The 26,040-nt window shown below is 35.6% G+C and overlaps 1 protein-coding gene across 1 annotated transcript; it reads left to right on the top strand.

Moving 5' to 3' along the window:
* Positions 1–5,293: 5,293 nt before the first annotated feature.
* Positions 5,294–25,257, top strand: LOC131914626 (vomeronasal type-2 receptor 116-like). The gene is made up of 6 exons (XM_059267232.1): positions 5,294–5,502; positions 16,364–16,655; positions 17,031–17,837; positions 18,558–18,785; positions 19,824–19,947; positions 24,335–25,257. Exons 1-6 carry the CDS (start codon positions 5,294–5,296, stop codon positions 25,255–25,257), a joined length of 2,583 nt encoding a protein of 860 aa, XP_059123215.1.
* The last annotated feature ends 783 nt before the right edge of the window (positions 25,258–26,040 follow it).

Genomic DNA, 26,040 nt, shown 5'->3' with positions numbered 1-26,040 from the left:
ATCCTTGTTTGGTTTGGTAATCAGGGTAATTGTAGCCTCATAGAAGGAGTTTGGTAATGTTCCTTCTGTTTCTATTGTATGGAACAATTTAGAGAGTATTGGTATTAACTCTTCTTTGAAGATCTGGTAGAATTCTGCACTGAAACCATCTGGTCCTGGGCTTTTTTTGGTTGGGAGACTTTTAATGACTGTTTATATTTTGTTAGGGGTTATTGGACTATTTAAATAGTTTATCTGGTCTTGATTTAATTTAGGTATGTGGTACCTATCCAGAAAATTATCCATTTCTTTTAGGTTTTCCAGTTTTGTGGAATAGAGGTTTTTGAAGTATGACCTGATGATTCTCTGGATTTCCTCAATGTCTGTTGTTATGTCCCCCTTTTCATTTCTGATTTTGTTGATTTGGATGCTCTCTCTCTGTCTTTTGGTTAGTTTGGATAAGGGCTTGTCTATCTTGTTGATTTTCTCAAAGAACCAACTCTTTGTTTCATTAATTTTTTGTATTGTTCTCTTTGTTTCTATTTTATTGATTTCAGCTCTCACTTTGATAATTTCCTGGCATCTATTTTTCCTGGGAGACTTTGCTTCTTCCTGTTCTAGAACTTTCAGGTGTGCTGTTAAGTCACTAGTGTGAGATTTCTCCAGCTTATTTATGTGGGCGTTTAGTGCTATGAATTTCCCTCTTAGTACTGCTTTCATAGTGTCCCATAGGTTTGGATATGTGGTGTCTTCATTTTCGTTGATCTCTAGGAAGTCTTTAATTTCTTTCTTTATTTCTTCCTTAACCCATTGGTGATTCAGTTGGGTATTGTTCAGTTTCCATGAGATTGTAGGTTTTCTGCAGTTTTTGTTGTTGTTGAAATCCAACTTTAGACCATGGTGGTCTGATAGAACAGAGGAGGTTATTCCAATTGTTTTGTATCTGTTTAGATTTGTTTTGTGACCAAGTATGTGGTCGATTTTAGAGAAGGTTCCATGGGGTGCTGAGAAGAAGGTATATTCTTTTTTGTTAGGATGGAATGTTCTGTAGATGTCGATTAAGTCCATTTGAGTCATGACATCAATTAAGTCCTTTATTTCTCTGTTAAGTTTCGATTTGGGGGATCTGTCCAGTGTTGAAAGTGGGGTGTTGAGGTCTCCCACTATTAATGTGTGGGGTTTTATATGTGATTTAAGCTTTAATAATGTTTCTTTTACATATGTGGGTGCCCTTGTGTTTGGGGCATAAATGTTCAGAATTGAGACTTCATCTTGGTGGATCTTTCCTGTGATGAGTATGTAATGCCCTTCTTGATCTCTTTTGATTGATTTTAGTTTGAAGTCTATTTTGCTGGATATCAGGATGGCTACACCCGCTTGTTTCTTAAGACCGTTTGATTGGAAAGTCTTTTCCCAGCCTTTTATTTTTAGGTAGTGTCTATCTTTGAATTTGAGATGTGTTTCTTGTATGCAGCAGAAAGATGGGTCCTGCTTTCGTATCCATTCTGTAAGCCTATGTCTTTTTATAGGTGAATTAAGTCCATTGATATTGAGGGATATTAATGTCCAGTGATTGTTCATTCCTGTTATTTTTTGGTGGTGATGTGTGTGTACTTTTCTTTGTTGGGGTCTACTGCTGTGGTTTTATCTATTGCCTGTGTTTTCGAGGTTGTATCTGACTTCCTTAGGTTGGAATTTTCCTTCTAGTGCTTTCTGTAGGGCTGGGTTTGTGGATAAATATTGTTTAAATCTGGCTTTGTCATGGAATGTCTTGTTCACTCCATCTATGATGATTGAAAGTTTTGCTGGGTATATTAGTCTAGGCTGACATCCATGGTCTCTTAATGTCTGCATTACATCTGTCCAGGACCTTCTGGCTTTCAAAGTCTCCATTGAGAAATCGGGTGTTATTCTGATAGGTTTGCCTTTATATGTCACTTGGCCATTTTCCTTTGCTGCTCTTAATATTCTTTCTTTATTCTGTACATTTAATTGTTTAATTATTATGTGGCGAGGGGACTTTTTTGGGGGGTCTAGTCTGTTTGGTGTTCTATAGGCTTCCTGTATCTTCATAGGCATTTCCTTCTTTAAGTTGGGAAAGTTTTCTTCTATGATCTTGTTGAATATATTTTCTGTGCCCTTGAGTTGGTATTCTTCTCCTTCTTCTACCCCTATTATTCGTAGGTTTGGTCTTTTCATGGTGTCCCAAATTTCTTGGACATTTTGGTTCATGACTTTGTTGACTTTAGTGTTTTCTTTGACTGATGAATCTATTTCTTCTACTGTATCTCAACGCTAGAGATCCTCTCTTCCATCTCTTGCATTCTGTTGATTATACTTGCATCTGAAGTTCCCAATCGTTTTCTCAGATTTTCTATTTCCAGCATTCCCTCTGTTTGTGTCTTCTTCATTTTTTCTATTTCCCTTTTCAGGTCTTGGACTGTTTCCTTCATTTGTTTCATTGATTTTTCTTGATTTTCTTTCAGTATTTTATTGTTCTCTTCCAGGACTTTTTTGATTTCTTCTAATTTGTTTGCCCTTTCCTCTAGTTGTTTACAGCGTTCTTCACATTTTTTTGTCTTTTCCTCTACACGAGCCTCTAGCTTCTTCATGATGACATTCATAAGGCTATTTTCTTCTGCTTCTTCCAATTTCTGATGTTCAGGTCTAGGTGTTGGAGGAGGGCTAGGGCCTTGTGATGGTGTATTACTATTCATTTTGTTGTATGTGTTTCTGCCTTGACGTCTGCCCATCTCCTTGTGGTTCGTTCTTGGCCTTATCCGCACACTTGGTTCAGACAGAGCTGACAGATTCAGGAAGTCTCTCTCTCTTGTCCAGATGGGAGCTCTCTTGTCCAAATTGGAAGTCTGTGCTTCAGAAGGGAAGTCCTGGGCAAGATGGGAGCTGTGCTTCAGAAGGGAAGTCCGGAGCAGAAGGGAAGTCCGGGGCAAGATGGGAGCTGTGCTTCAGAAGGGAAGTCCTGGGCAAGATCGGTACCTTACATCTTGCTTCTCATGGCAGCGGCTGGCAGCCTTCCACCTCTCAGAATTCTCCTCTCTCCTTATCCTGCCTACATTATACTTTCTGCCTGGCTACTGGCCAATCAGCAATTTATTTATCAATCAATCAGAGCAACACATTCACAGCACCCCCAGCAGATCTTCACACAGTCAAGACAAATATTCTGTAACATATCTTGGTCATATTATATTTTTAACTTCTTTTTGGTAGAAACTGATTTCCACAATGACTGTACTAATGTGTACCCACACCAACAATGAATAAAGGTTCCTTTCTCTCACATCACTCCCAGTATTTTTTTTGTCAGATTTCTTGATGATAGTTATTCTGTGTGAGGTGAGGTTGTATCTCAAAATAGTTTTAGTTTTCATCTCTCCCTGGTAGTTCTAGTGACAATTTTTTAAAAAGTAATTATTAGTCATCTTGTAAATCCTTGTTCCTTCTCTTCCTAGACAGAAAGTGACTGAAGAAAAGATCTTCAGAAAATAATTGGCCTCTTTATTTCAAAGCTATGTATACCTCTTTACTTCAAGACAGGGAAGGAGTTGGAATTATTGTTAAATGTGTTTGGATGTGAGGGCCTTTGAGTTGTTGAGGAGATGTGAAATGACTAAGGTTGGCAATAATTCAGAATATAACTGATCAGTTGGAGTGGAACCTACAACTTGGTGCACTGGATAATCTTTTCTCTATTGTACATCTTCAACCTACCCAAGGTCAACATCAATTGTCTCATAGAAAAAGGAAGCAGTGGCTCCATGAGCTTCATTTAACCATCATATTTTTATAGATTTGACTGAAGAGCCAAGGTGAGTCTCTAAAGGATATAATCAGGATTTGAGTCAGTGCGATTGTATTGGACTACTATAAATAAAAATTTATACCTGATTAATTACATGAACTAGAAGCAGCAAAGATTATGAATTACCCAAGGGATTTTTAGGCTATACCAGATCATTTGGACACAACCATTTAAATGGCATGGGAAAATAGACTAGCCCCGGACATAATATGAGTACAAAAGAGTAGGGCTTATCTGATGAGAGTTTGAAAATCCTACATTTTCATTCCTAACGTGACTTCTGATGGCAGCATTGGCAGAGCTCTTTAAGAGCTAATCACTATTGGTGGATTTATTAAGGCAACTCCACATAGTTAAAGTTAGTTAAAAAGGAAGTTTATTTCGGGGTAACTTACAGCTAGTAAAGAAGTAGGGTTACAGGATCCAGGAGAGGTGAGGTACAGTCCAGCTGGGTTCTCTGGAGAACTCCACTTAGTTTACCATCCGGCATCCAGGATCACCAGGAACCAAAAGACCTAGCACATCTGGATCTTGGGTCTTAAGGGCTCCCGTCTTGGCCCCACCTCAGGGGCCAGTCATAGGTAGACATAACAGTTACCCGAAGCCTCACTGGGGAGGAGTACTTCCAGGTCAAAGCTGGAACAGCTACCCACTACAAACCACTGTGCATGGTTAGAATTTGAAAACTGAGGAATAAAGAACCTTTTTTCCTATTTAATGGAAAATTGATTTAGATAGTGAAAACAGAAAATAACCTTATTCCTGACCTCCATAATTACAACCCAAGATTATAGTTGAATGCTATGTAATTCCATGCATCTGATGGCTACATCCATGATTCATTTAAACAGCTATAACTGACAAAATTCCTATCTCTAGATCTCATCAAAGTATTGTAGTGACTTTCCTCAGAATAGGAAAGTCAGAAAATGTTGAGTGACTTTAGAGAAAACAATGAAAATCGATTATAAACAGGAAGGAAAATGTGGGAAATGTAAATAAAATGAACTGTACTTTATGGGAGTAAAATTCTTGTTTTGTTTTGTTTTGTTTTTCAAAATACTTTGGATTACATGGACATTTTCTTGAAGTCCCATATCCGTTTCTAATATGTTTGCATCATTCTCAAGGCCTTAACATGTAAGACTTCTTAGTTCATTCTTGTGGCCAAACCCACTCAGGATGTGTTTATCCCTGAGGACTTGCTGTCACTTGTCTTGTCTAAAGTCATAATACATGCAGCTGGAGAAGAAGATCCACAAACATGTTTTCAGCTTGAGTTTCACTTGAATACAGGGCCTCAGATGCAGAGCCTAAGGGAAGAGCTCTCTGGGGCAATGTAGGAAGCTTGTCACCAGGTACTTGGTGTGATTAGAGTCATAACTTCACTCCCTTGCGCAAAAATACATCAACTGAGTATATAGCTGCCGGGCACCATGGCTTCTATAACTAGCCATTTTTTATGTATTGGAAGACACTTATACTAATAGTATGATCTCTTGGAGTTTCATCCCTTGGATCCTGCAGATTCCCACTCTAATGTGTGCTTTTGAGATCTCTGAGTGCTTTTTCAGTATCAAAGACTTTCGTCGTGATGGAAATGTGATGATTGGTGCATTTTTCCCTCTTTATTATTATTACACAATTAAGAAAATTCCTCATAAATTTCTGCCAAATCATTATGAGGATCTTTACTTGCAGTAAGTGCCTTTTCATTTCCAGAATTCTTAGGACCTTGGGGCTGTATGGATTCAATTGTCATTCTTCTCTCTGATTTCCATTATGACAATAACTCTTTTCCATGCTCAAGTTTGTTGCTTTCTAAATACTCTTTCTTCTTTATTTCTTTGCTTCTCACATGGAGTAAGAAATTTTTGAAAACATTATTTAAATATTTTTAAATGTTTCTCATCTTTAAGCTCAAGAGAATTACCATTGCTGAGGTGATAATTCAATCAGTAATCTATCTTGAAAGCATGAGAAGCTAAATGACCACTAATGAAATATTTATTTCTTTTTATTGTATGGATATGCTCACAAAAAAGAGTATATAAATTATCAGGGAATATATACCAATGTATCATATTTTTAAGTTATAATTATAAAAAAGCATATATGCTAGGTGAAAACCACTTTAACATATAACCAACCATATTTTTTGATAGACATAAAGAAAGATACTCACATATATGACTAGAGAAACTGCAAGTTAGTTTTATGGGTTTTATTTGTTGTTGTTATTTTTTCTTTTTATTTCAGTAGTTTCATTATACTTCACTTACATATACAAATCAGTAACTATAAAGTCCCTCTTTCTTTTAAGCTTTCTTTAGTTTTGGTTGCATTTTTTCATACACTGTATTCTTATTATGGTTTCTACTCACCTAACCCCTTCCAGATACTACATACCTATCCAATTCCTTATCCTTTCTTTTTCTTCCTCATTAGAGAACAAATAGGCATTTAAAAATAAATAAAATAAGATAAAATAAAAATAAACAAACCAGAATATGACAAAACAAAGGAACAAATCAAAAAATAGCAAAATCACAGGGAACACATGTAGATACAAAGATACACAAATTTCACACACAAAGAGATGCTATAAAATCACAGAATTGAAAACCATAATATGTAAGCAAAAGATGTATAAGCTTAAAAAATAAAAACATCAGACAGAGTACTAGTTCTTACTGATTTAGAAGGATATTAACCACCATGCATTTGAAATTCCAATGTGAGCTAGAACTATGACTCAGCAAATAAGGACTACTACCATTGAGCCTGATAAACTGTGTTTGATCAGCAACTCAGGGCTTGTGGAAGTATTGAATTCATTACTGTTACTTCTCCTCTGACCTCTACATGTAGGCCACAGAATGTGTGTGTGGTGTGTACACATACACACAAACAGAAACACACAAAACTAAATAAACATAGTAAAAAATTAGACTTTAACATTTACAAAATCATTTGCCAAACAGCTGTGCTTCTAAAAATAACCTTGCATTAATCAGAAAGCTAGCATGTATTTCTAATGCTCTATGTATAAGGAAATGCTTGTAAGTAATTTTGTTTGCCTGGAATTGAAATCCTATTTTAAATGGTACCATACAGAAACTAATGTAATAAAAATTAGTTGTTCTCCTTGGGTTATGACTTTCTTTGTAATCATGATAATTGTAATGAATGTACTTACCAGAGTAGAAGACTATGAATAAATTCAATTAAAGAGAGAAGTAGAACAATCTTTCTTTCAAAATATGTACATCCAGGCACATACAAAGAAAGGAAACCTAATCAGAATCAAGAAAGATGATTTTCTTGTTTTGCTTTGAAATATATATATATATATATACTTTATGTGTTCCCACATGTATGAAAAAAATATTGAGAAAAAGAGCTGCATAAGACAGTTCTTTTATTCTTTCAAGCTAAGTATAACATGTCCCTAGCCATGTATTTGGTCTGATGTTTTTATAAATTAGTAAGAAATAAAATCATTCTTAAAAGCTACTATCCTCTTTTATTGTGGACAAGGCAGCCACTAAAAGCTCATGTAAAAGAAAGCATGTTCTTTGCATCATAGTCTTGCTACTGTACAGTCTAAAGAGAAATACATGATATGTAATAATGCACATTGTTACTTTACTGGAGAAATTACATAGTAAATGAGAATAATAATTCAGGTAGCACTATCTTTTATGAAGTAGAAGATTCTCCATTCACCAGGCAAGGTTATTACATCAGCTAAAATATATAAGATAAAATGGTAATCTTATTGATATAAAATATGATCCTAGAGGCTTGTAGACCATGAAATATTATAAAAATCCAGTTTTGAATTTCTATGACCATGTTTTCTGTGTCAGTTTCACAGTAAATATCAAGATATTCTTAATATGTTGGAGCATTTCACATCTGACCATTTCATCTTTTCCACTCCAACTCTTCTACTGACTTAACACCTCACTAATGTTTGAGCAAAATTATAATGTTATACTGACTGCAATCCACTTTCACTCCTGCTTTTTCCTCTTATTTTGTGTTTTCCAGTAGCTGAATCCCTATATGGCCTTGATTAGGTAATTCCATTTTTTCCACATTGTTGTCAATCGTGAAGGTCAAACTATGCTCTTTCATAATGGATCTTTATTGAATGTATTCCTACTACTCTGGGAATATCTGCATGAGATAAAACACATCTTATTTCCTTTAGAATGAAACATACATAAATATTTTTCTTATATTGGACTAAGTATATCAAATATGTCTAAAACTACCTGATTGGATTTAAGGGTCTCTTCCGAAAATGGAAAGCATAGCTGACACTGTTCAGATGCCTAAGAACTACGGCCCTTAAATCCAATTAGAGAGTGATTGCTTACTACCAATATAAACATTAGTACAACAATATTGTCATATCATACAGGGAGCTCACCATTGTAAAATGCAGGGTTTATAGCTGGGCATGTGGTTATCTTTCTCCTCTGATAGTATGCAGAGAAACTTCTAGTACATGCCAGACTACTAATTCTAGTCAGAAGAGGTGTAGGCACCTACAAACTTCTCCTAATTCAATAAGATATATAAGTGCTGTCTTCCACAACAGCCCTTACGATCAGTTTGTTGAGAGTAACCAAAAGCATTGACAATAGCATGAGTGGCTTAGATCTCCTTTGGCCAATAATCTAATTATATGTAAACCATTCCTGCTACTAGAAGTTTCACTTGCTTAAGAAAAATATCTAGCAGGGGCATCATGATCTCCCCCAGTGTTTGTTGATTCCATTTAGCTTACTTTTTCTATATGCATATATTTTGAGATTCTTATACAATAGTAAGTTTCCATATAATCCTTCAAATGTTGTCCATCCCCATATTCCCCCCCTTTCCAACTTTCTTATCTCTCTCTTTATTTATTCCTCTATGTACATTCTCCTCTCTGTCTTTCTTTTGTTTTGTTTGTTTGTTTGGTTGGTTGGTTGGTTGGTTTGGTTTGGTTTGGTTTTTGTTTTTTTGAGACAGGGTTTCTCTGTGTAGCTTTGGAGCCTGTCCTGGAACTCACTTTGTAGACCAGGCTGGCCTTGAACTCACAGAGATCCACCTGCCTCTGCCTCCCCAGTACTGGGCTAGGAGGCATGCACCACCACTGCCTGGCTTTCTCTCTGTCTTTCTATAAATATGTATTCTATTTCCTCTACCTTGTTCGATCCTCTCTTCCCAAGTAGTTTCTTACTCTATACCTAACCTCTGTTATATGGAAGGTAGAGTGTCTATTGAAAGCTTAGAAGGTAATACTACATATTAAAAAAATACAGACAATATTGGTACTTTTGTGTCTGGGTTACCTCACTTAGCCTGATTTTTTTTCTAAACTGACCTATTTACATGGTCATTTTATTATTCCATTTTTAAACAGGTAAATAATAGTCCACTGTATAAATGTTCCTCACTTTCCTATCTATTCATCTGTTGGTGAGCATCTAGGTTATATCTAATATCTGAATACTAGGAAGAGCAATAATGAACATGGATGAACTGTCCTTCCAAATGCAATCTACAGATGCAATATAGTCTCTGTAATATTTGTGAGACACTGAGGTAGGATGCACAGTCTTTGGATATAGTCATATAAGTGCAATAGCTGGATCTTGAGGTAGAACTATTCCTGAATTCCTGAGGAAGTGCCACATTTATTGGCATGTCTATTTTATTTATAAGTTTGTATTCCTACCAAAATGAGTAAGTGTTCACTATACCCACACCCTTGTCACCTTGGGCTGTTGTTGGTTTTACTGATATTGGCCATTGTGTTTGATATATGTTGAAATCTTAGAGTAGTTTTGATTTACATTTCTCTAATGACTAAGAACGTTGACAATTGCTTAAAGAAATGTTCTTCTACATTCATTCATCCAGTTTCACTAGCACCATTTGGTGGTGTCTTCTCCATTGCATTTTTTTTTACTTTTTGTCAAAAATCAGGGGTTCATAGATATATGTACTTATGTGTGAGTCTTCAATTTGATTCCATTGATCAGTGTGTCTGTGTTTATGCCAATTTCATACTCTTCTTATTACCATAGCTCTGTAAAATGTCTTAATATCAGGATGGCAACAGCTCCTGCAGTTCTTTTATTACTAAGGATTCTTTTAGCTATCCTGGATTTTTTTGGTTTCATATGAAATTGAAAATTGTCTTTAAAATTTCTGTAAAGAATTGTGTTGGAAGTTCAATGAGAAATGTGTTCAAGATTGCTGTAGGATGGCAATTTCTATTTTATTAATTCTACTAATCCATAAGCATGGGAAATCTTTCCATCTATTGATGTCTTCTTCAATTTCATAAAGTTTTTATTAAAGAAGTCTTTCATTTCCTTTATTAAAGTTATCCCATGGTATTTTATATTTTGGAGTTTTGTATGAAGGTATTATTTTGCTGATTTCTATTTCAATCTGTTTGTCATTTGTGTTAGGAGCACAACTAATTTATGGGATTGATTTTGTACCCTACCTTTTTTTAGTTTATCAGCTGTAGAAATATCCTAATGGAGTTTTAAAAGTCATATATATATATATATATATATATATATATATATATATATATATATATATATATATATATATATATACACACACACACACACCCATACCATCTACAAATAAAGATGTTTTGACTTCTTCCTTTCCTGTTTGTTTCACTTTGATTGCCTTCAGTCATCTTACTACTCTAGCTGAGATTCAAGTAAGATACTGAATAGGTTTTGACATCCTTGTCTTATTCCTTCTTTTAATTGAATTTCTCTGAATTTCTGATAGGTTAGGCTGATGTTGGTTGAGTACTTGCTGTTTATTACCCTTATTATGTTCAGGTATGGCCTTTGTATCTACAGTATCTCCAGGACTTTTGTCATGAAGGAGCATGGGATTATATCAAAGGAACTTTCCCATCTAATGAGATCATCATGGGGTCTTTGTCTATCTATTTAGGTGGTGATTACATTTATCAATTTATATATGTTGAACTATCTGCTCTTCTGGGATAAAGCCTACTAATCTTTTTGATGTGTCCCTGGATTTGGTTTGCAAGAATTTTATAATATATGTTCATTAGTGAAATTGATCCATAATTTTCTTTGTTGGATCTTAGCGTAGTTTAGGTGTCACAGCGATTATGTCTTCATAAAAAGAATTATGAAATGTTCCTTCTATTTCTATTTTATGGAATAATTTGAGGAGTACTAGTGTTAATTCCTCTTTGAATGTCTAGTAGAATTCTGTTCTGAATCCACATTGTCCTCATCTTTTTAGATTTTTGTTACTGGGGTTTAAATTACTGCTTATATTTTACCATGGGATATGATTCTGTTTAAGTTACACACTTGATTTTTATTTAACTTTGATTTGTCATGCATATCTAGAAATTTAACAATTCCTTTTAGGTTTTCCAGTTTGGTGGAGTACAGAATTTTAAAGTATGTCCTTATGATTCTCTGGATTTTCTTGGTGTTTCTTATGATGTCCCCCTATTCTTGTCTATTTTTTTAAATTTGGAAATTCTCTCTACATCTTTTAGTTAATTTGGATAAGGTTTATCAATCTTACTGATTTTCTCAAAAAATCAACTCCTCATTTTATTGATTCCTTGCATCTTTTCTTTATTTCTATTTTATTAATTTCAGATCTGAGCTGGTATTTCTTCCTGAATATGCCTTTCTGTGTTAGTACTTCTTTTAGTTGTAGAGCATTGAATGGTGTCATTAAATTGTTAGTAAGGAAATATCTCCAAGTTTTTAATGTAGGAACTTGGTGCTATGGAACTTGTCTCTTAGAAGATTCGTTATGTCCCACACGTTTGGGTATGTTGTGTTTTCATTTTCAATCAGTTATAAAATGTTTCAAATTTCATTTTCAATTTTTTGTCTTGACCCACTCTTAACTGAATAGTGAGTTTTTCATTGTCTAAGAATATATGAAGTTTCTGTTGTTCCTGTTGTTGATATCCAGCTTTGATCCATGATGATCAGATAGGTTGTAGAGAGTGTTATTTTAATTTAATTATAATTGTTGAGACTTGCTTTTGTCCATGTTTGTGATTAGTTTTGAGAAACATTCCACTAAATGATGAGAAGAAAGTATACTCTTTGTCTTTGGATGAAATGTTCTGTATTATCTCCTAGGTTCATTAGATTTATTGTATTATTCAACTACATCATTTCCCTGTGTAGTTTTAATTAATTTTAATTTAATTTAGTTTTTCTGAATTAATTTTGTGTTTGACATCTACTACTAGACATAGCATCTACCTATAAGGGTCATTTGTTTCCTCAGTGAGACTTTCTTCAATAGAACTAATTTTTTATTTCCAAGTGGCTATCAATCAGAGATATCTTCTGGGTTATGGGTAGTATTAATGTTCGCTTTTCCTTTTGCCTCTAGGACTTCATCGGGACCAGATCTGTGCAGACCCAATGCTCACTGCCTCAACCTCATATGTGCATTGTTCTTGCTGTGTTACAAAAGCCCTGTTTCCTTCATGTAATCCATTTACTCAAGCTCTTTCACTCTTTTCATATCCTCTTCTCAAATTACATTGAACCCTGGGAGGACGAATTTGACTGGGGGCTGAGTGTTCCAAGGACTCTTACTCTCTGTTCATTGACTGGCTGTGAGCCTCTCTGTTTGTTCTCATCTTCCTCAGGAAGGATCTCCCCAAATGATGGCTAAGCAAGAGTATAGCACAATGTCATTAGGAGTCGTTTTACTGCAATGTTCCTTTAGCAGACAGTACTACTTGATTTTTGCACAGGTCCATGGCCTATCTAGTCTCAGGTCCTTGGCAACACAAGCAGTGCCACATACCATCTCACGGACTGTGTTATAATTCCGAACAGATATTGGTTGGTTACCCCCACAAGTTTTGTGCTCCTATTATATCAGCACATCTGGCAGGTAGGTTACCCTTAGAGATTGAAGGTTTTGAGGCTGAGTTGGTGTTTACCTTCCTCCTTCAATAAGGTGCACAGTGCCTTCTGGTACCAAGAACACTAGTCTGGGAACGGGAGTGGCAGTAGGCAAACACCAACTTGACTTTTCTGTGTTCAATGAATTGTAGTTTGAATAAGAATTCCTCTCATCTTGGATCTGCCTCAACTGAATGTACCAGGCTCTGCTGACTCCCTATGGGAGGCCTTACTTTTTCAGAAGATGGAATGGGGGGTGGGTTGGAGGCACAAGGCTGTGGAGGGGCAGGATGAAGGAAGAGAGGGGAATTTGTGATTGGTATGCAAAATGAATAAAAAAATTTCTTAATAAACAAATTAATTGCCTTCATAGGCTCATGTAGTTGAATGCTCCGTCACTAGGGAGTGGAATTCTTTGATAGGATTAAAAGGTTTAGGAGTTATTGCCTTGTTGGAAGAAGTGTCTCACTGGGGCTGATTTTTGAGGATTCAAAAGCCCACAGCAAGCCCAATCTCTCTCCCTCTCTCTCTTCCTATGGATCAGGATGTACCTTTCAACTACACCATGCCTGCTCTTCTCCCCACCATTATAATAATGGACTAAGCCTCTGAAACTGTAAGCAAGCACCCAAATAAATACTTTTTTATAACAATATCCATGGTCATGGTCGCTCTTCACAACAATAGAATATTGGCTAAGACATTGTGTAGCAATAGTGCTTTATTGTTGGTTTGGGAAGGAGCATCAATTCTCTTGATAATATCCTGGGTTGTTTGGGGGTTCTAATGAAATCTCTTTAACCAAGAACTTAATTAGATGTAAGCCATTTATGGTACCAAAAGTTTCATTTTGTGATGAGAAGTGTCTAGTTTGAGCTCTGTCTCCACATTATTTGGCAATTTTGTTTAAATTACCCTCACATATGTGCAAATTTTAGGAAGTTAATGCTATATCAGTTTTTCATATGACCTCTCAAATACCCTTAGTTTTAGCTATCCCTCCACATATTCTCTGCCTTGCCCAAATGTTCTCTCTACTGTCCTGTTTGACCCTCCTGTTACAGTTCTCACCCCATCTGTCCATAACTATCTGTTCTATTTCCCCTTCCTACGGAGATCCATCTTTTTCTGCTAATCCCTTCTTATATACCAAATTTCTGTGGATATATGGAATATAGCTTATGACGACATCACAGCTAACATCTACATATAAGTGAATATAGATCATATTTGTGTTGGGGGGCTGTGTTAACTCAGACTGATATTTTTTTTAGTTCCACTCATTTACCTGTGAATTTCTTGATTTTTTAAAGGCTGAGTAATACTCCCTTATGTAAAAATCCACATTCTCTTAATATTTTCATTTGTTGGCAGATATCTGTTCTTTTCTATTTTGGTTATTACGAATAAAACAGCTATGAGTATGGTTGAGCAAATGTCTTTTTAGTAGGATTGAGCATAATGTGGGTATACATGTAAGAGTCATATAGCAATGGATCTTGAGGTGGATCTATTCTCAGCTCCCTGAGAAACCCCCAATCATTTTTATACTGGCTGTACAACTTTACAGTACAACAAGGAATGGATGAGTGTTTCTATCACTCTACATCCTTGCCAGCATGAGAGGTCATTTGTTTTATTGGTCTTGCTTGGCAAATCTGGCAGATGTAAGATGAAAACACAAAGTAGGTTTGATTTGGATTTCTCTGATGACTAAGTATGTTGAACATTTCTTTAAGTGCTTCTTATTCATGTGAGTTTCCTGTTGGAAAATATTTGTTTAGATCTGTACCCATTTTTAAGTCGATACTTTGTTTTCTTGAGGTCCAGTTTTTGAGTACTTTATGTATTTTGGATATAAGCCCTGTATCAGACATGTAGTAGTAGAAATATTTTCCATTCTGAACTCTGCCAATTTGTCTGAATGGTGCTCTTCTTTGCCTTAGAGAAGTTTATCAGTTTCATGAGGCTCCATTTTTAATTGTTGATCTGAGTGCCTGTGTTATCCCAATGACTTCAACTGTATTCCTCACTTTCTATTCTATAAAATTCTGACTTTTTATAATATATCTGGCTTTCTGCTGAAGCCATTAATCCATTTGGAATTTAGTTTTGTGCAGATTTTTAAGTACGAATGTATATGCATGTATATACATGAAGCCATCCAGTTTGACCAGCAATATCTGTTGAAGGTTCATCATTGTCAAAAATAAGGAATCATGGGTGTGTATATTTACATCAGGGCCTTCAATTTGATTCCATTGATCAATGCATCTATTTTTTATGGCAATTCCATTTTGTTTTTATTAGTACTCTGAAGTACAAGCACAAGAAGTACTCTGTAGTATTTCTTAATATCAGGAATGGTGATATTTCTAGCAGTTCTTATATCATTCAGAAGTGTTTTAGCTAATCTTTTGTTGTTGTTTTCATTTTGTGTGTGTGAGTGAGTGTATGTGTATGGGTATGTGTGTGTGCATGTTTTCACATAAAGCTGAAAAGTTTCCTTTTAAGTTTTGTGTAGGAATGTGTTGGAATTTTAATAAGGATTGCACTGAATCTGTGCATTGCTCTTGGTATGATGGTCTTTTACTATATTTATCCTATAAATCCATGAACATAGGAGATCTTTCATTTTTCTGATATCTTCTTACATGTCTTTCTTCAATTTCCTGAACTTTTTATTATATGAGTCTTTTGTTATCTGGTTTAGAGACACTCTAAGATATTTTATAATATTGAGTCTATTGTAAAAGATTTTATTACCCTGATTTCTTTCCCATTTCATTGGTCATTTCTACATCTGGAGGCTACTGAATTTTGTGTATTAATTTTGTATCCTGATAATTTGGTGGAATTTTTTTATCAATTGTAAGAGTTTCCTGGTGGTATTTTAGAGTTAAACATCTATATATATTTCTATCATCAGCAAATGATACTTTGAGTTCTTCCCTTCCTGTTTCTATTTCTTTGATCTCCTTCAGTATCAGTACAGAAATCATATATACATACACACACACACACACACACACACACACACACACACGCACACACATACAATATCAATTGATGAAAAAAGGAGGCCATGAATTTGAAGGAGAATGTAGAAGGGTAAATGGGAGGATTTAGAGGTAGGAAATAAAAGGTAGAAAGGTTTTAAATAAACTACAATTTTGAATATAAACAGAAACAGAGTTATCTTAATAAATTTAATGGCTGAATCTTGAAATGTTGGCTTTTTGAAGTTGTGGAGAATAAGAAACTATAAGCCAAGCATCAGAACATTTTTATTTTCGAGGGCTTAATTCCTGTTTCCATGGAAGAATTTTTAATGTATTCTCACAAGAAAGAGAGACAAAACAAGCTCACTTTTAGCTTTCACTAATCTTTGTTATAACTATAGGATCATAATTAATCCTAACTCTAAAACACCTATTCTAATTCTATCCATTTAAAGTAAATTTAAATTCCAGGGAATTTAAAGTATGGGTTTTGTAGGAACAGTAAAATTTGAACTATAAAATGCATTACATTAAATGAGCAGATGTATGTTGTCTAAGTTTTCCTCCTATATATTTTTATATCCTATATGCAGGTATAAGTTTAAGAACTACCAGTTTGTCCTGGCCCTGGTATTTGCCGTTGAAGAGATCAACAGGAACCCTCAACTTTTACCTAACACATCTCTTGGATTTGATCTTTATAATATCCCTTTCAGTGAAAAGAACACTCTTATGAATGCTTTTATTTGGCTCACAGGGATGAATGATGTCAAAGCTAATTACAATTGTAAAGAGGAGCGGAAGTCAGCAGCAGCACTTACAGGAACATCATTCGCAATATCAGCACATATGGGAACACTGCTTCAACTCTACAAAATACCACAGGTGAAGTTGTGGGGTGTTACAGAACTGGATGGAAGCTTTTGTTTGGTGATATTTCAGATGTCCACAGAGGAAAAATAGGGTCATTTTATTAACTAATCTGTTAATAAAGGGATAAATATTTAGACATTTGGTGATTTATCTATATTTTTTCTGCTTGGAATAGAATGGACCAGCAGGATAAAGAAGACAAAGAGTTCTGTTGAGATTAGGAGACTTGACATAATTTTTTGGAAACCTCACAGCAAGGGAGGTTAGACTTTAAAAATTGAATGTGCAGATTAGCATCTTAACAAGTCTCAATTGTTGCTTCAAAAGTAAAACTGTTTTTGATGCCAATGTTCTCACCCTGTTTTCAAAATTCTGCTTTTGCCTTAGCTTATTTTTGGGCCTTTTGATACTATCCTGGATGATCGCACACAGTTTACTTCTCTCTACCATATGGCTCCCAATGACACATCTCTGCCACTTGGCATTGTCTCTTTGATGCTTCATTTTAAATGGACCTGGGTAGGACTGCTCCTCACAGATGACCACAGAGGAAGTCAAATTTTATCTGACTTGAAAGAAGAGATGAAGAAAAATGGAGTCTGTATGGCTTTTGTGGAAATGATTTCAGGTACATTGGCTTCATTTTCTCACAATTTCTGGAAAAGTGTGGGAAGGATCCAAGACTCATCTGCAAATGTGATTATCATTTATGGAGACACTGATTCTCTACAAGGTTTAATGAAAAATATAGGGCAGAAGTTAATTACAGGGAAAGTCTGGGTCATGAACGCACCTTGGGATGTTACCAACCACTTGGATTATTTTATGTTAGATTCTTTCCATGGGAGTCTCATTTTTTCACACCACCATGAGGAGATGGTTGATTTTATACATTTTATCCAAAAAGTTCATCCTTCCAAATACCCAGAAGATACATATCTTCCTAAATTGTGGCATTTGTTCTTCAAATGCCCATTCTCTAGGACTGATTGTAAACTCTTGGAGAACTGTCAACCCAATGCTTCCTTGAATTTATTGCCTAAGCAAAATTTTGACACGGCCATGAGTGAAGAGAGTTACTATATATATAATGCTGTGTATGCTGTGGCCCACAGTCTCCATGAGATGATTCTTAAGCAAGTTCAAATTCAACAATATGAAAATGGAGAGGGAATTATATTCCTCCCCTGGCAGGTAACCTCTTTTCCACTATGTTTTAAAATCAGTACTGTTCCACTGAGATACTTTTCAAAGTTACCACACATGAACACTGTAGATGGTGGTACATTTATTCAAATAGCATAGGAGAACCTGTACTTGTTTCTCTGGAGTTCAATACTTACCTAAGTTTCTTTATCCCTGATAAATAGGGTACCAATTGCAAGAGGCAATGTGTTAAGGTATTATCAAATTTATTTTACAAATAGCCTTACAGTCCCCTTAAGTAATAGTTTCAATAAGAAAATTCAGACTTCCCTCATACATTTTTCACAGTAGAAATAAGAGAAGCAGATGCTTAAATGTCACATTGTTACTGAGCATTGCAACGATGGTTATGTAGGTAAATGATCATTTTGATTACCATTTCTGCATTATTATCTTCATATTACACATTGAAACCTTAGACACATTTAGCAAATAAATAGGCATGGCCGGGTTTTGAGATTTGCCTCATCTTTGACTGCTTATGTATGCTTCCTACAATGCTTTCTCTTGAAACAGATGTACAAGTTATGATTATAATAGTAGTTCTTATCAGCTTGAATCCCATTTACTAAACATTACCCAGTAAAAGTGCCTACAAAAAATTGCATTTTATTTCATGAACAAAAAAAAAAGATTGATTTTCCACTATTTAGTTCTGTTGTAACTGTCTAAGACCTACTTTAATAGAAGTTCATGTATCTCTTTTAGCTCCATCCATTCCTACAGAATATCTATATGAATAACCATGTGGGAAGCCATATGTTAATGTACACAAAATCTAAGTTAGATTCCAAGTATGACATTATCAACTTTTGGAATTTTCCAAAAGGCATTGGACTAAAGGTGAAAGTAGGATCATTTTCTCCAAAAGCTCCACATGGTCAACAATTGTCTTTAACTAACAGTTTGATACAATGGCCCACAAAATTTACAGAGGTATGTTGATTCTTAATTCAATGGTTTGAAATTACTAAATAAAACAAACATATATTCTTTTACATAATAATTCTTAGTTCCTGACTCAGATACCATCAGTATAAAACTACCAATTCAGAATACCAAAATAACATATACACAGAATTTTCGATATCCAGACTCTGATCAATGGAACTGTTTGATTTTCAATGTTTCTTAATTTTCACTCATTTCCTGTCATAAATATATGCTTAAGTAAAATTTATGCCATTGCTTCAAAACACTTGATATGAGGTTTATTTTGATGCCCACTTGTAAAATAGCAGGACAAAGTTTCATAGAATTTAGTTCTCTAGCACAGCTATAAAGTATAATGGGTATCTGTGTATATCTTAGTTACTTACTTCACTGCTGAAAATAAATTTGTTAACAAAAATAATTTAAAATATTTCTTTGGGTCCCAAATTAAGAGAGCAGTTTAATTATGTTGTATAAATCATAACTGTAGGAGCAGGAAGCCCCTGGTCACATTACATCTACATTTAGAAATTGTAAGTGGTGAATGTTACTGTTCACTTCCATTCTCCTTTTCGTTCACAATGAAATAGTGTAAACCATTTTAAGAGTGGTTCTTTCTAATCCATGTAAACTCACCGGGAAATACCCCAAATGAGTGTGCAAATACTTGTTTCATACTCATTATAAATAATTACAGGTTGACAAGATGAACAATACTTTGGAAATACAAGCTGATAACCTAAGAAGCCAATACATGTAGAGACAAGATCAATCTGGAATGACACCTGGACATGCTCAATCACCTAAGTTCTTCCTAATTAACCACATCCCTTAAAGTTTACAAACTTTCATCAAATTCATGTTCTTTGGACCAAATTTTATGAACTTGTGTTGAGCACAAACTTCCAAAACTGGGAGTACTGTAACCATTATCTTCATTTATAAGTATAAAATCTAAGAATTAATAGTTTAATATTTAAAGGCCCTATATTTATCCCTATAACTCTGAACATTTTCTAAAATACCTTTTGTTTTCTTCAGATTCCTAAGTCTGTATGCTATAAGCTCTGTAGACCTGGATTCAGAAGAACTATCCAAGAGGGTAAAGCTGCCTGTTGCTTTGATTGTACTTACTGTCCATACAATGAAATTTCTAATGAGACAGGTAAATACAACTCCCAGAAACATTTAAACTCCCAACAATTCAATTCTGAAAAATCAAAGCAAGTGAAAAAAGATCTATTAGAGAACAGCAGAGACAAAACATTTCCTTTTATAACAATTTTAATGGTAAAGCTCATTATATTTATTCTTGAAATTACACAAGAATTAAATTTAAATTCATACATGATTTAAGCTATTGATTCATTATAGATTTTGTTAACTGAAAAAAAAACCTTCCCACATCCAGTCATTTTAATTATGTTTTTCAAACTAAATTTTAATTGCATATAGAACATACTCAAAGCTTGGGTTTATTGTGTATTTTTAAGGATACTTCCCACCACAATTGTTTATACACAGCAAATGACTGGGAAATTTTGTTTGCGTTTTCTATTGCATAACATTTTGGTATCTTGCATACTTGATGAAAAGTAGGATGTCTTTCTTATTGTCTTGCTCCACTGGAATAAGAAACAATATTTAAGAAGTAAACTTAAAAAAATTTGATTTGTCTGTAATGACATGATATTCAGAAACCTAGGAAATGCAATGTCTACAGATTTCCATTTCCAGATTAGGTCATAAAAATGTTCAAATTTACTTCCATGGCAAAGAAAAAAATTAGAATTTGATGTTTCCACATCTAGTAGTGTTGTTGCATCTATAATTGTGTGACTTTTCAAAGTTACAATGAAAATCACATATATTGATGAAAGTTTTCAAATCTTAAAGAACTTAATGCTCATTAATGCATCATTACTCACAAATGTTTATAGCTTATAAACACTAATTTTATTTATTTTTATTTATTTTACATAAAATGTTTATTATATATAAAATATATACAGGATAAAATAACCTGTGCCTCCTTGTTGTAATATAAAGTCATAGCATATAACCACTTCATTGAATGTTAATGGAGTGGACATCCAGGCATAGCTGTATGAACCTGTACTTACGGCAACTGAAAAGTCATTATTTCCAAGCCAGTTTGTGCGAAATAGACCAAAATGTTTCAAAGTATTTTTGGAGAATATAAAAAGTGTACAGTGTAACTATAACCGAAAAATGAGAATGAGCATTGAGACATATTGAATAAGGCCATCCAGAGGAATGGATGAAGAAAATGTGGTGCGTTTACTCAGTGGTAATAAACAATGACATCATGAAATCTGCAGGCAAACAGATAGAAATAGAAGAAAATTCATCCTGAGTGAGGTAACCCAGACCCAGAAAGACAAACATGGTACGTACTCACTCATAAGTGGATATTAAATGTAAAGCAAATGATAACCAGGCTACATTCCACAGTCTCGAGAAGCTAGGTAACATGGAGGAAGGACCCTAAGAGGTTCACATGGGTAAACCTGGTGAGGGAAAATAAATTAAATGTCCTGGGTAAACTGGGAGCAGGGGCTGAGGGTGGGGGGAATGGAGGAGAGAGTATGGGAGGACGAGAATATGAAGGATCAGGTTGGTCTAGTTGTGGTCAGACGGAGTGTGAGAATAATGATAATTTGATGGAGGGGGCCATTTGGGGGTTAGGGAGAAACCTGGTGCCATGAAACTCCCAGGAATCCACAAGGATGACCCCAGCTAAGAATCTTAGCAATAGTGGAGAGTGAGGGTACTTGAATTGGCCATCTACTATAATCAGATTGGTGATTACCCTAATTGTCATCAGAGAGCCTTCATCCAGTTACTGACAGAAGCAGATGCAGAGATCCACAGCCAAGCACTGGGCCAAGCTCTGGGAGTCCAGTTGAAGAGAAGGAGGAGGGATTGAATGAGCAAGGAGGGGGTCAAGATCATGCCATGGGAATCCACAGAGACAGGTGACCTGAGCTAAAGGGAGCTCACTGACTCTGGACCGACAGCTAGGGAACCTGCATGGGACTGACCTAGGCCCGTCCACATGTAGGTGACAGTTGTGTAGCTTGGTCTTTTTGTAGGGCGCCTAGGAGTGGGATCAGGACCTATCCCTGGAACATGAGCTGAGTTTTTGAACCTATTCCCTAAGCTAGGAACCCTCACCCAGCCTTGATGCAGGGGGAGGGCCTTGTCCTGCCTCAACTTGATATGTCTTGCTTTGTTGACACCATTGGGATGCCTGCCCCTTTCTGAATGGGAGAGGAGTGGACAGGGTGGAGAGACTGTTTGGGAGGCACCCAGGAAGTGGGACAGGGATCTGTCCTTAGTGCATGAGCTGGCTGTTTGGAACCTGAGGCCTATGCAGGGAAACTTTGCTCAGCCTGGGAGGAGGGAACTGAACCTGCCTCAACCAAATCTACCAGGTTGAGCTGAATCCCCAGGGGAGTCCTTGCCCTGGAAGAGATGGGAATGGGGGGTGGGTTGGGGAGAGGGTGGGGAGGCAGGAGGAGGGAGGACAGGGGAATCCGTGGCTGATATGTAAAATTAAATTAAATTATAAAAAAAAAGAGGTGGGAGAGAGAACAGGAAGAGAGGAAGGAGGGAAAATTGGTTAGTATATAAAATAAATTAAAAATTTAATAAAAAAGGTCCCCCAAAAGAGAAATAATATACCATTGGTTAGAAATCAATAATTGAGGCCTAGAGAACAACTAGATTGTATACTTATCCACTGAATGAGTGGTATATGATTTTACCTTGAAAACACACATATTATACATAAAACAATTTTGAAATAGAGACTTTATTAACATTCTGACCTCTGAGCATATTTTAAACAAAATACATATATCTGAATACTCACAGCTAACATCTAAAAATGAGAGGTTTTATTTTTTTGTGCAGATATGTGCATGCTGTTATAGTTTCTGTGACATCGTAAGTTTAGAAAGTGCTGTTTTCTTAAAATAATCTACTATTCCTGGTTTGGTAATTTAAATGTAACTGGTGCCCACAAGCTCATAGGGTGTGGCATTATTCAGAGGTGTGGCTCCGTTAGAGCAGGTATGGCCTTGTTGGAGGAAGTGAGTCACTCCCCATGGGGGTGGGCTTTGAGGTTTCCTATGCTAAAGATAGTACTCAGTGTCACAGTCCAATTACTACTGCTTTCTGATCGCGAGGTAACCAGCACAATGCCTGCCTGCATGCCAACATGCTCCACACCATAATAATGGACTGAAACTCTGAACTGTAAACAAGTCACCCCGAATTAAATGCTTTCCTTTATAAGAGTTGCCATTATTATGGTGTCTCTTCACAGCAATAGTAACCCTCAGACACTTGGCTTTTACAAATTTTCCATCTCCTTTTGCACGCAGATCCCCAAGCCTTGAAGGGAGAGATTTCACTCAGGAATGAACAGTACAAAGTCTTTCATTCTCTGTATATTGTTCAGGTGTGGGTCTCATTACTTGCTATCTACTACAAGGAAAAGTTTTAAGGATGGAATGATAAACTGATCTATGAATATGCCAATTCAACAGCAGGAGTCCTTTTATTGCTGTGATCATTTAGCCTATAGATAATAGTAGGTTTGCTCCTTGGGCACATAACCAATCTAGCCAATTTCCTGAAATCATTAATAGTATCAGATACGGGATCTAGATTATGAAATGAGTGTGAAGTACAATAAAAACACAGCTAGTTACTCTACTAACAGTCCTGACACTGTTGCACCAGTGCACATATCTTGCAAGTAGTCTGTTGTTACAGTTCACAGAATATGAAGCTGAGTGAGATAGATGATTGTTTTTCTTCTCTTGTTGTGTAACCTTCTAGCACTATGAATGCTAACTAGATGTGGTGAAGCTTCCAGTTAAGTACCAGCTTGATTTCCTCAAGTTCTATGCCATGAGTACATGGTATCTTCAATAATAGTCTTGTGTTCAAGATGTAGATAGTAACCACATTTTACAATAAGAATTTTAATAGTAAAGATTTTAAGACATCAAAAATATAAGAATATACAATACTCAAGCTCCACCAGATAATGAACAAACTTGGAGAAGGCAATGGACTTTATGAAAATGGGTAAATTGGTCAACTTATCTGTGATCATCATTATAATAACTAATTTTAAAGGGTTTTTTTGTTGTATATGTGAATCCATGTACAATTAAAGGTGGAAATGAAATAAGAAAATTATATTAGAACTAAATTAGGTTTATACAAAGGAATTTAGTAATGAAGTGACTTTAAAAACAAAAAACATTGAAAAATTGTGGGTGAGCATGAAAGTAAATATAGATATAAGACATTAGACTTAGATAATGTATGGCTTCATGAAGAAAATAGCCTATATTAATTTGGAATTACTCACTATAGAGTATTTATTTATGTCTGAAAGAACCAAAGAAAGTCATTTAGGAGACAATCCAATAAGTTGGGTGTTGAAAAGTACCTTAGGATAAAAAGAGACATCTGAAAACATACTCATGATCATCTTAATTTCTTACCAGATATGGATCATTGTTTGAAGTGTCCAGAAAGCCATTATGCAAACACAGAGAAGAATCACTGCCTCCAGAAAACTGTGACATTTTTACATTATGAAGATCCCTTGGGCATGGCACTCAGCAGCATAGCCTTGTGCTTCTCCGCAATTACAGCTTCTGTTCTTGGGGTCTTTGTGAAGCATCGAGACACTCCCATTGTAAAGGCCAATAATCGGGCCCTCAGTTACATTCTGCTCATCACACTCATCATTTGTTTCCTCTCTTCCTTGCTCTTCATTGGGCAGCCCAACACAGCCACCTGTATCCTGCAGCAAATCACATTTGGAATTGTGTTCACTGTGGCTCTCTCCACTGTGTTGGCCAAAGCTCTTACAGTAGTTATTGCCTTCAAGGTCACTTTTCCGGGGAAATTAATGAGGTGGTTAATGATATCAAGGGCCACTAACTATGTCATTCCCATTTTTACTCTGCTCCAAATCATTCTTTGTGGAATCTGGCTGGGAACTTCTCCTCCCTTTGTTGATCAAGATGCTCATGCTCAACATGGACACATCATCATTTTGTGCAACAAGGGCTCAGCCATTGCCTTCCACTGTGTCCTGGGATACCTCAGCTCCTTGGCCCTTGGGAGCTATACCATGGCCTTCTTGTCCAGGAATCTTCCTGACAAATTCAATGAAGCCAAGTTTTTGACATTCAGCATGCTTGTGTTCTTCAGTGTGTGGGTCACCTTCCTTCCTGTCTACCACAGCACCAAGGGGAAGGTTATGGTGGCTATGGAAGTCTTCGCTATCTTGGCTTCCAGTGCAGCACTCCTAGGCTTCATATTTGCCCCTAAATGCTACATTATTTTGTTAAAGCCAGATAAGAATGTGTTCCATGGCATCAGAGACAATACACACTATGGAAGAAATAAGCTTAACTAATCTTAATTAGACAATATATTTGGCCACATGTTTCTAAATCAAATACAAGGATTGAGGCCAGTCCCATGCCATTCTAACAACTAGTTACAAAGTTGTAATATGATATTTAATTCCATGAGTTATTCTTCCTGCATCTATTTATATTAAAATCCCCCTTTTTTCGAATGTAGGCATCAGATTTCCAAGTCTAATATTAGTGTTGTGAGTGTTCTTCACATATGGCCTCACTGTACAGACTGGCCTGAGCATGACTATAGAAACAGGGCTATCCTTGAATACATAGGCTTTTCCTATGTCTGCCTCTCTAGGTCAAAGGTTAAAAGCTTGTGGCACCATATCTGCCCAGGGTTGATCTTTTGTGTCCTCTTTTATGTTGATTATTAACTTTCTAGTTACTGATTCAGTTTGTGTTTCCTCTCTGTACATATTCTGTCTCATTTTATTATGCAAATATTTCCTCATTTTGGAAAGTGGATTCTGACAAACATTCCATTCTTTCTTTAATCATTTGTGATATGAACATCAAAAGTCTTATATGTAGACTACAAATATTTTATATCAATTCTTGTTTTCATTTTAATACAACAAATTTGCAAACATATGTCACTGTGATTCCGAACTCCTCAAGACTATTCACTAATTTATCATGCTTTCATTTTATGTGTTTATTTTAAAGAAAACATTTTAATATGCAATGTACTTATTAAAATTTCTTTTCCAGGTAGCCATTTGCATAAAAGCTGACAACATTGTTTCTTATTCTTTTTCTCTTATTGAAATAAG

This window comes from Peromyscus eremicus, chromosome 7 (genome assembly GCF_949786415.1).
Source record: "Peromyscus eremicus chromosome 7, PerEre_H2_v1, whole genome shotgun sequence".
Classification (NCBI taxonomy): Eukaryota; Metazoa; Chordata; class Mammalia; order Rodentia; family Cricetidae; genus Peromyscus; species Peromyscus eremicus.
This window is presented reverse-complemented; position numbering and strand designations above follow the sequence as displayed.

Bases quoted from the DNA above. Each gene is read 5' to 3' on its own strand.
- LOC131914626 (XM_059267232.1), top strand. From the start codon at position 5,294: ATGATCTCTTGGAGTTTCATCCCTTGGATCCTGCAGATTCCCACTCTA. The intron at 16,656-17,030 runs GTGAAGTTGTGG...CTTTTGCCTTAG, and splicing joins AACTCTACAAAATACCACAG to CTTATTTTTGGGCCTTTTGA. The intron at 18,786-19,823 runs GTATGTTGATTC...TGTTTTCTTCAG, and splicing joins GGCCCACAAAATTTACAGAG to ATTCCTAAGTCTGTATGCTA.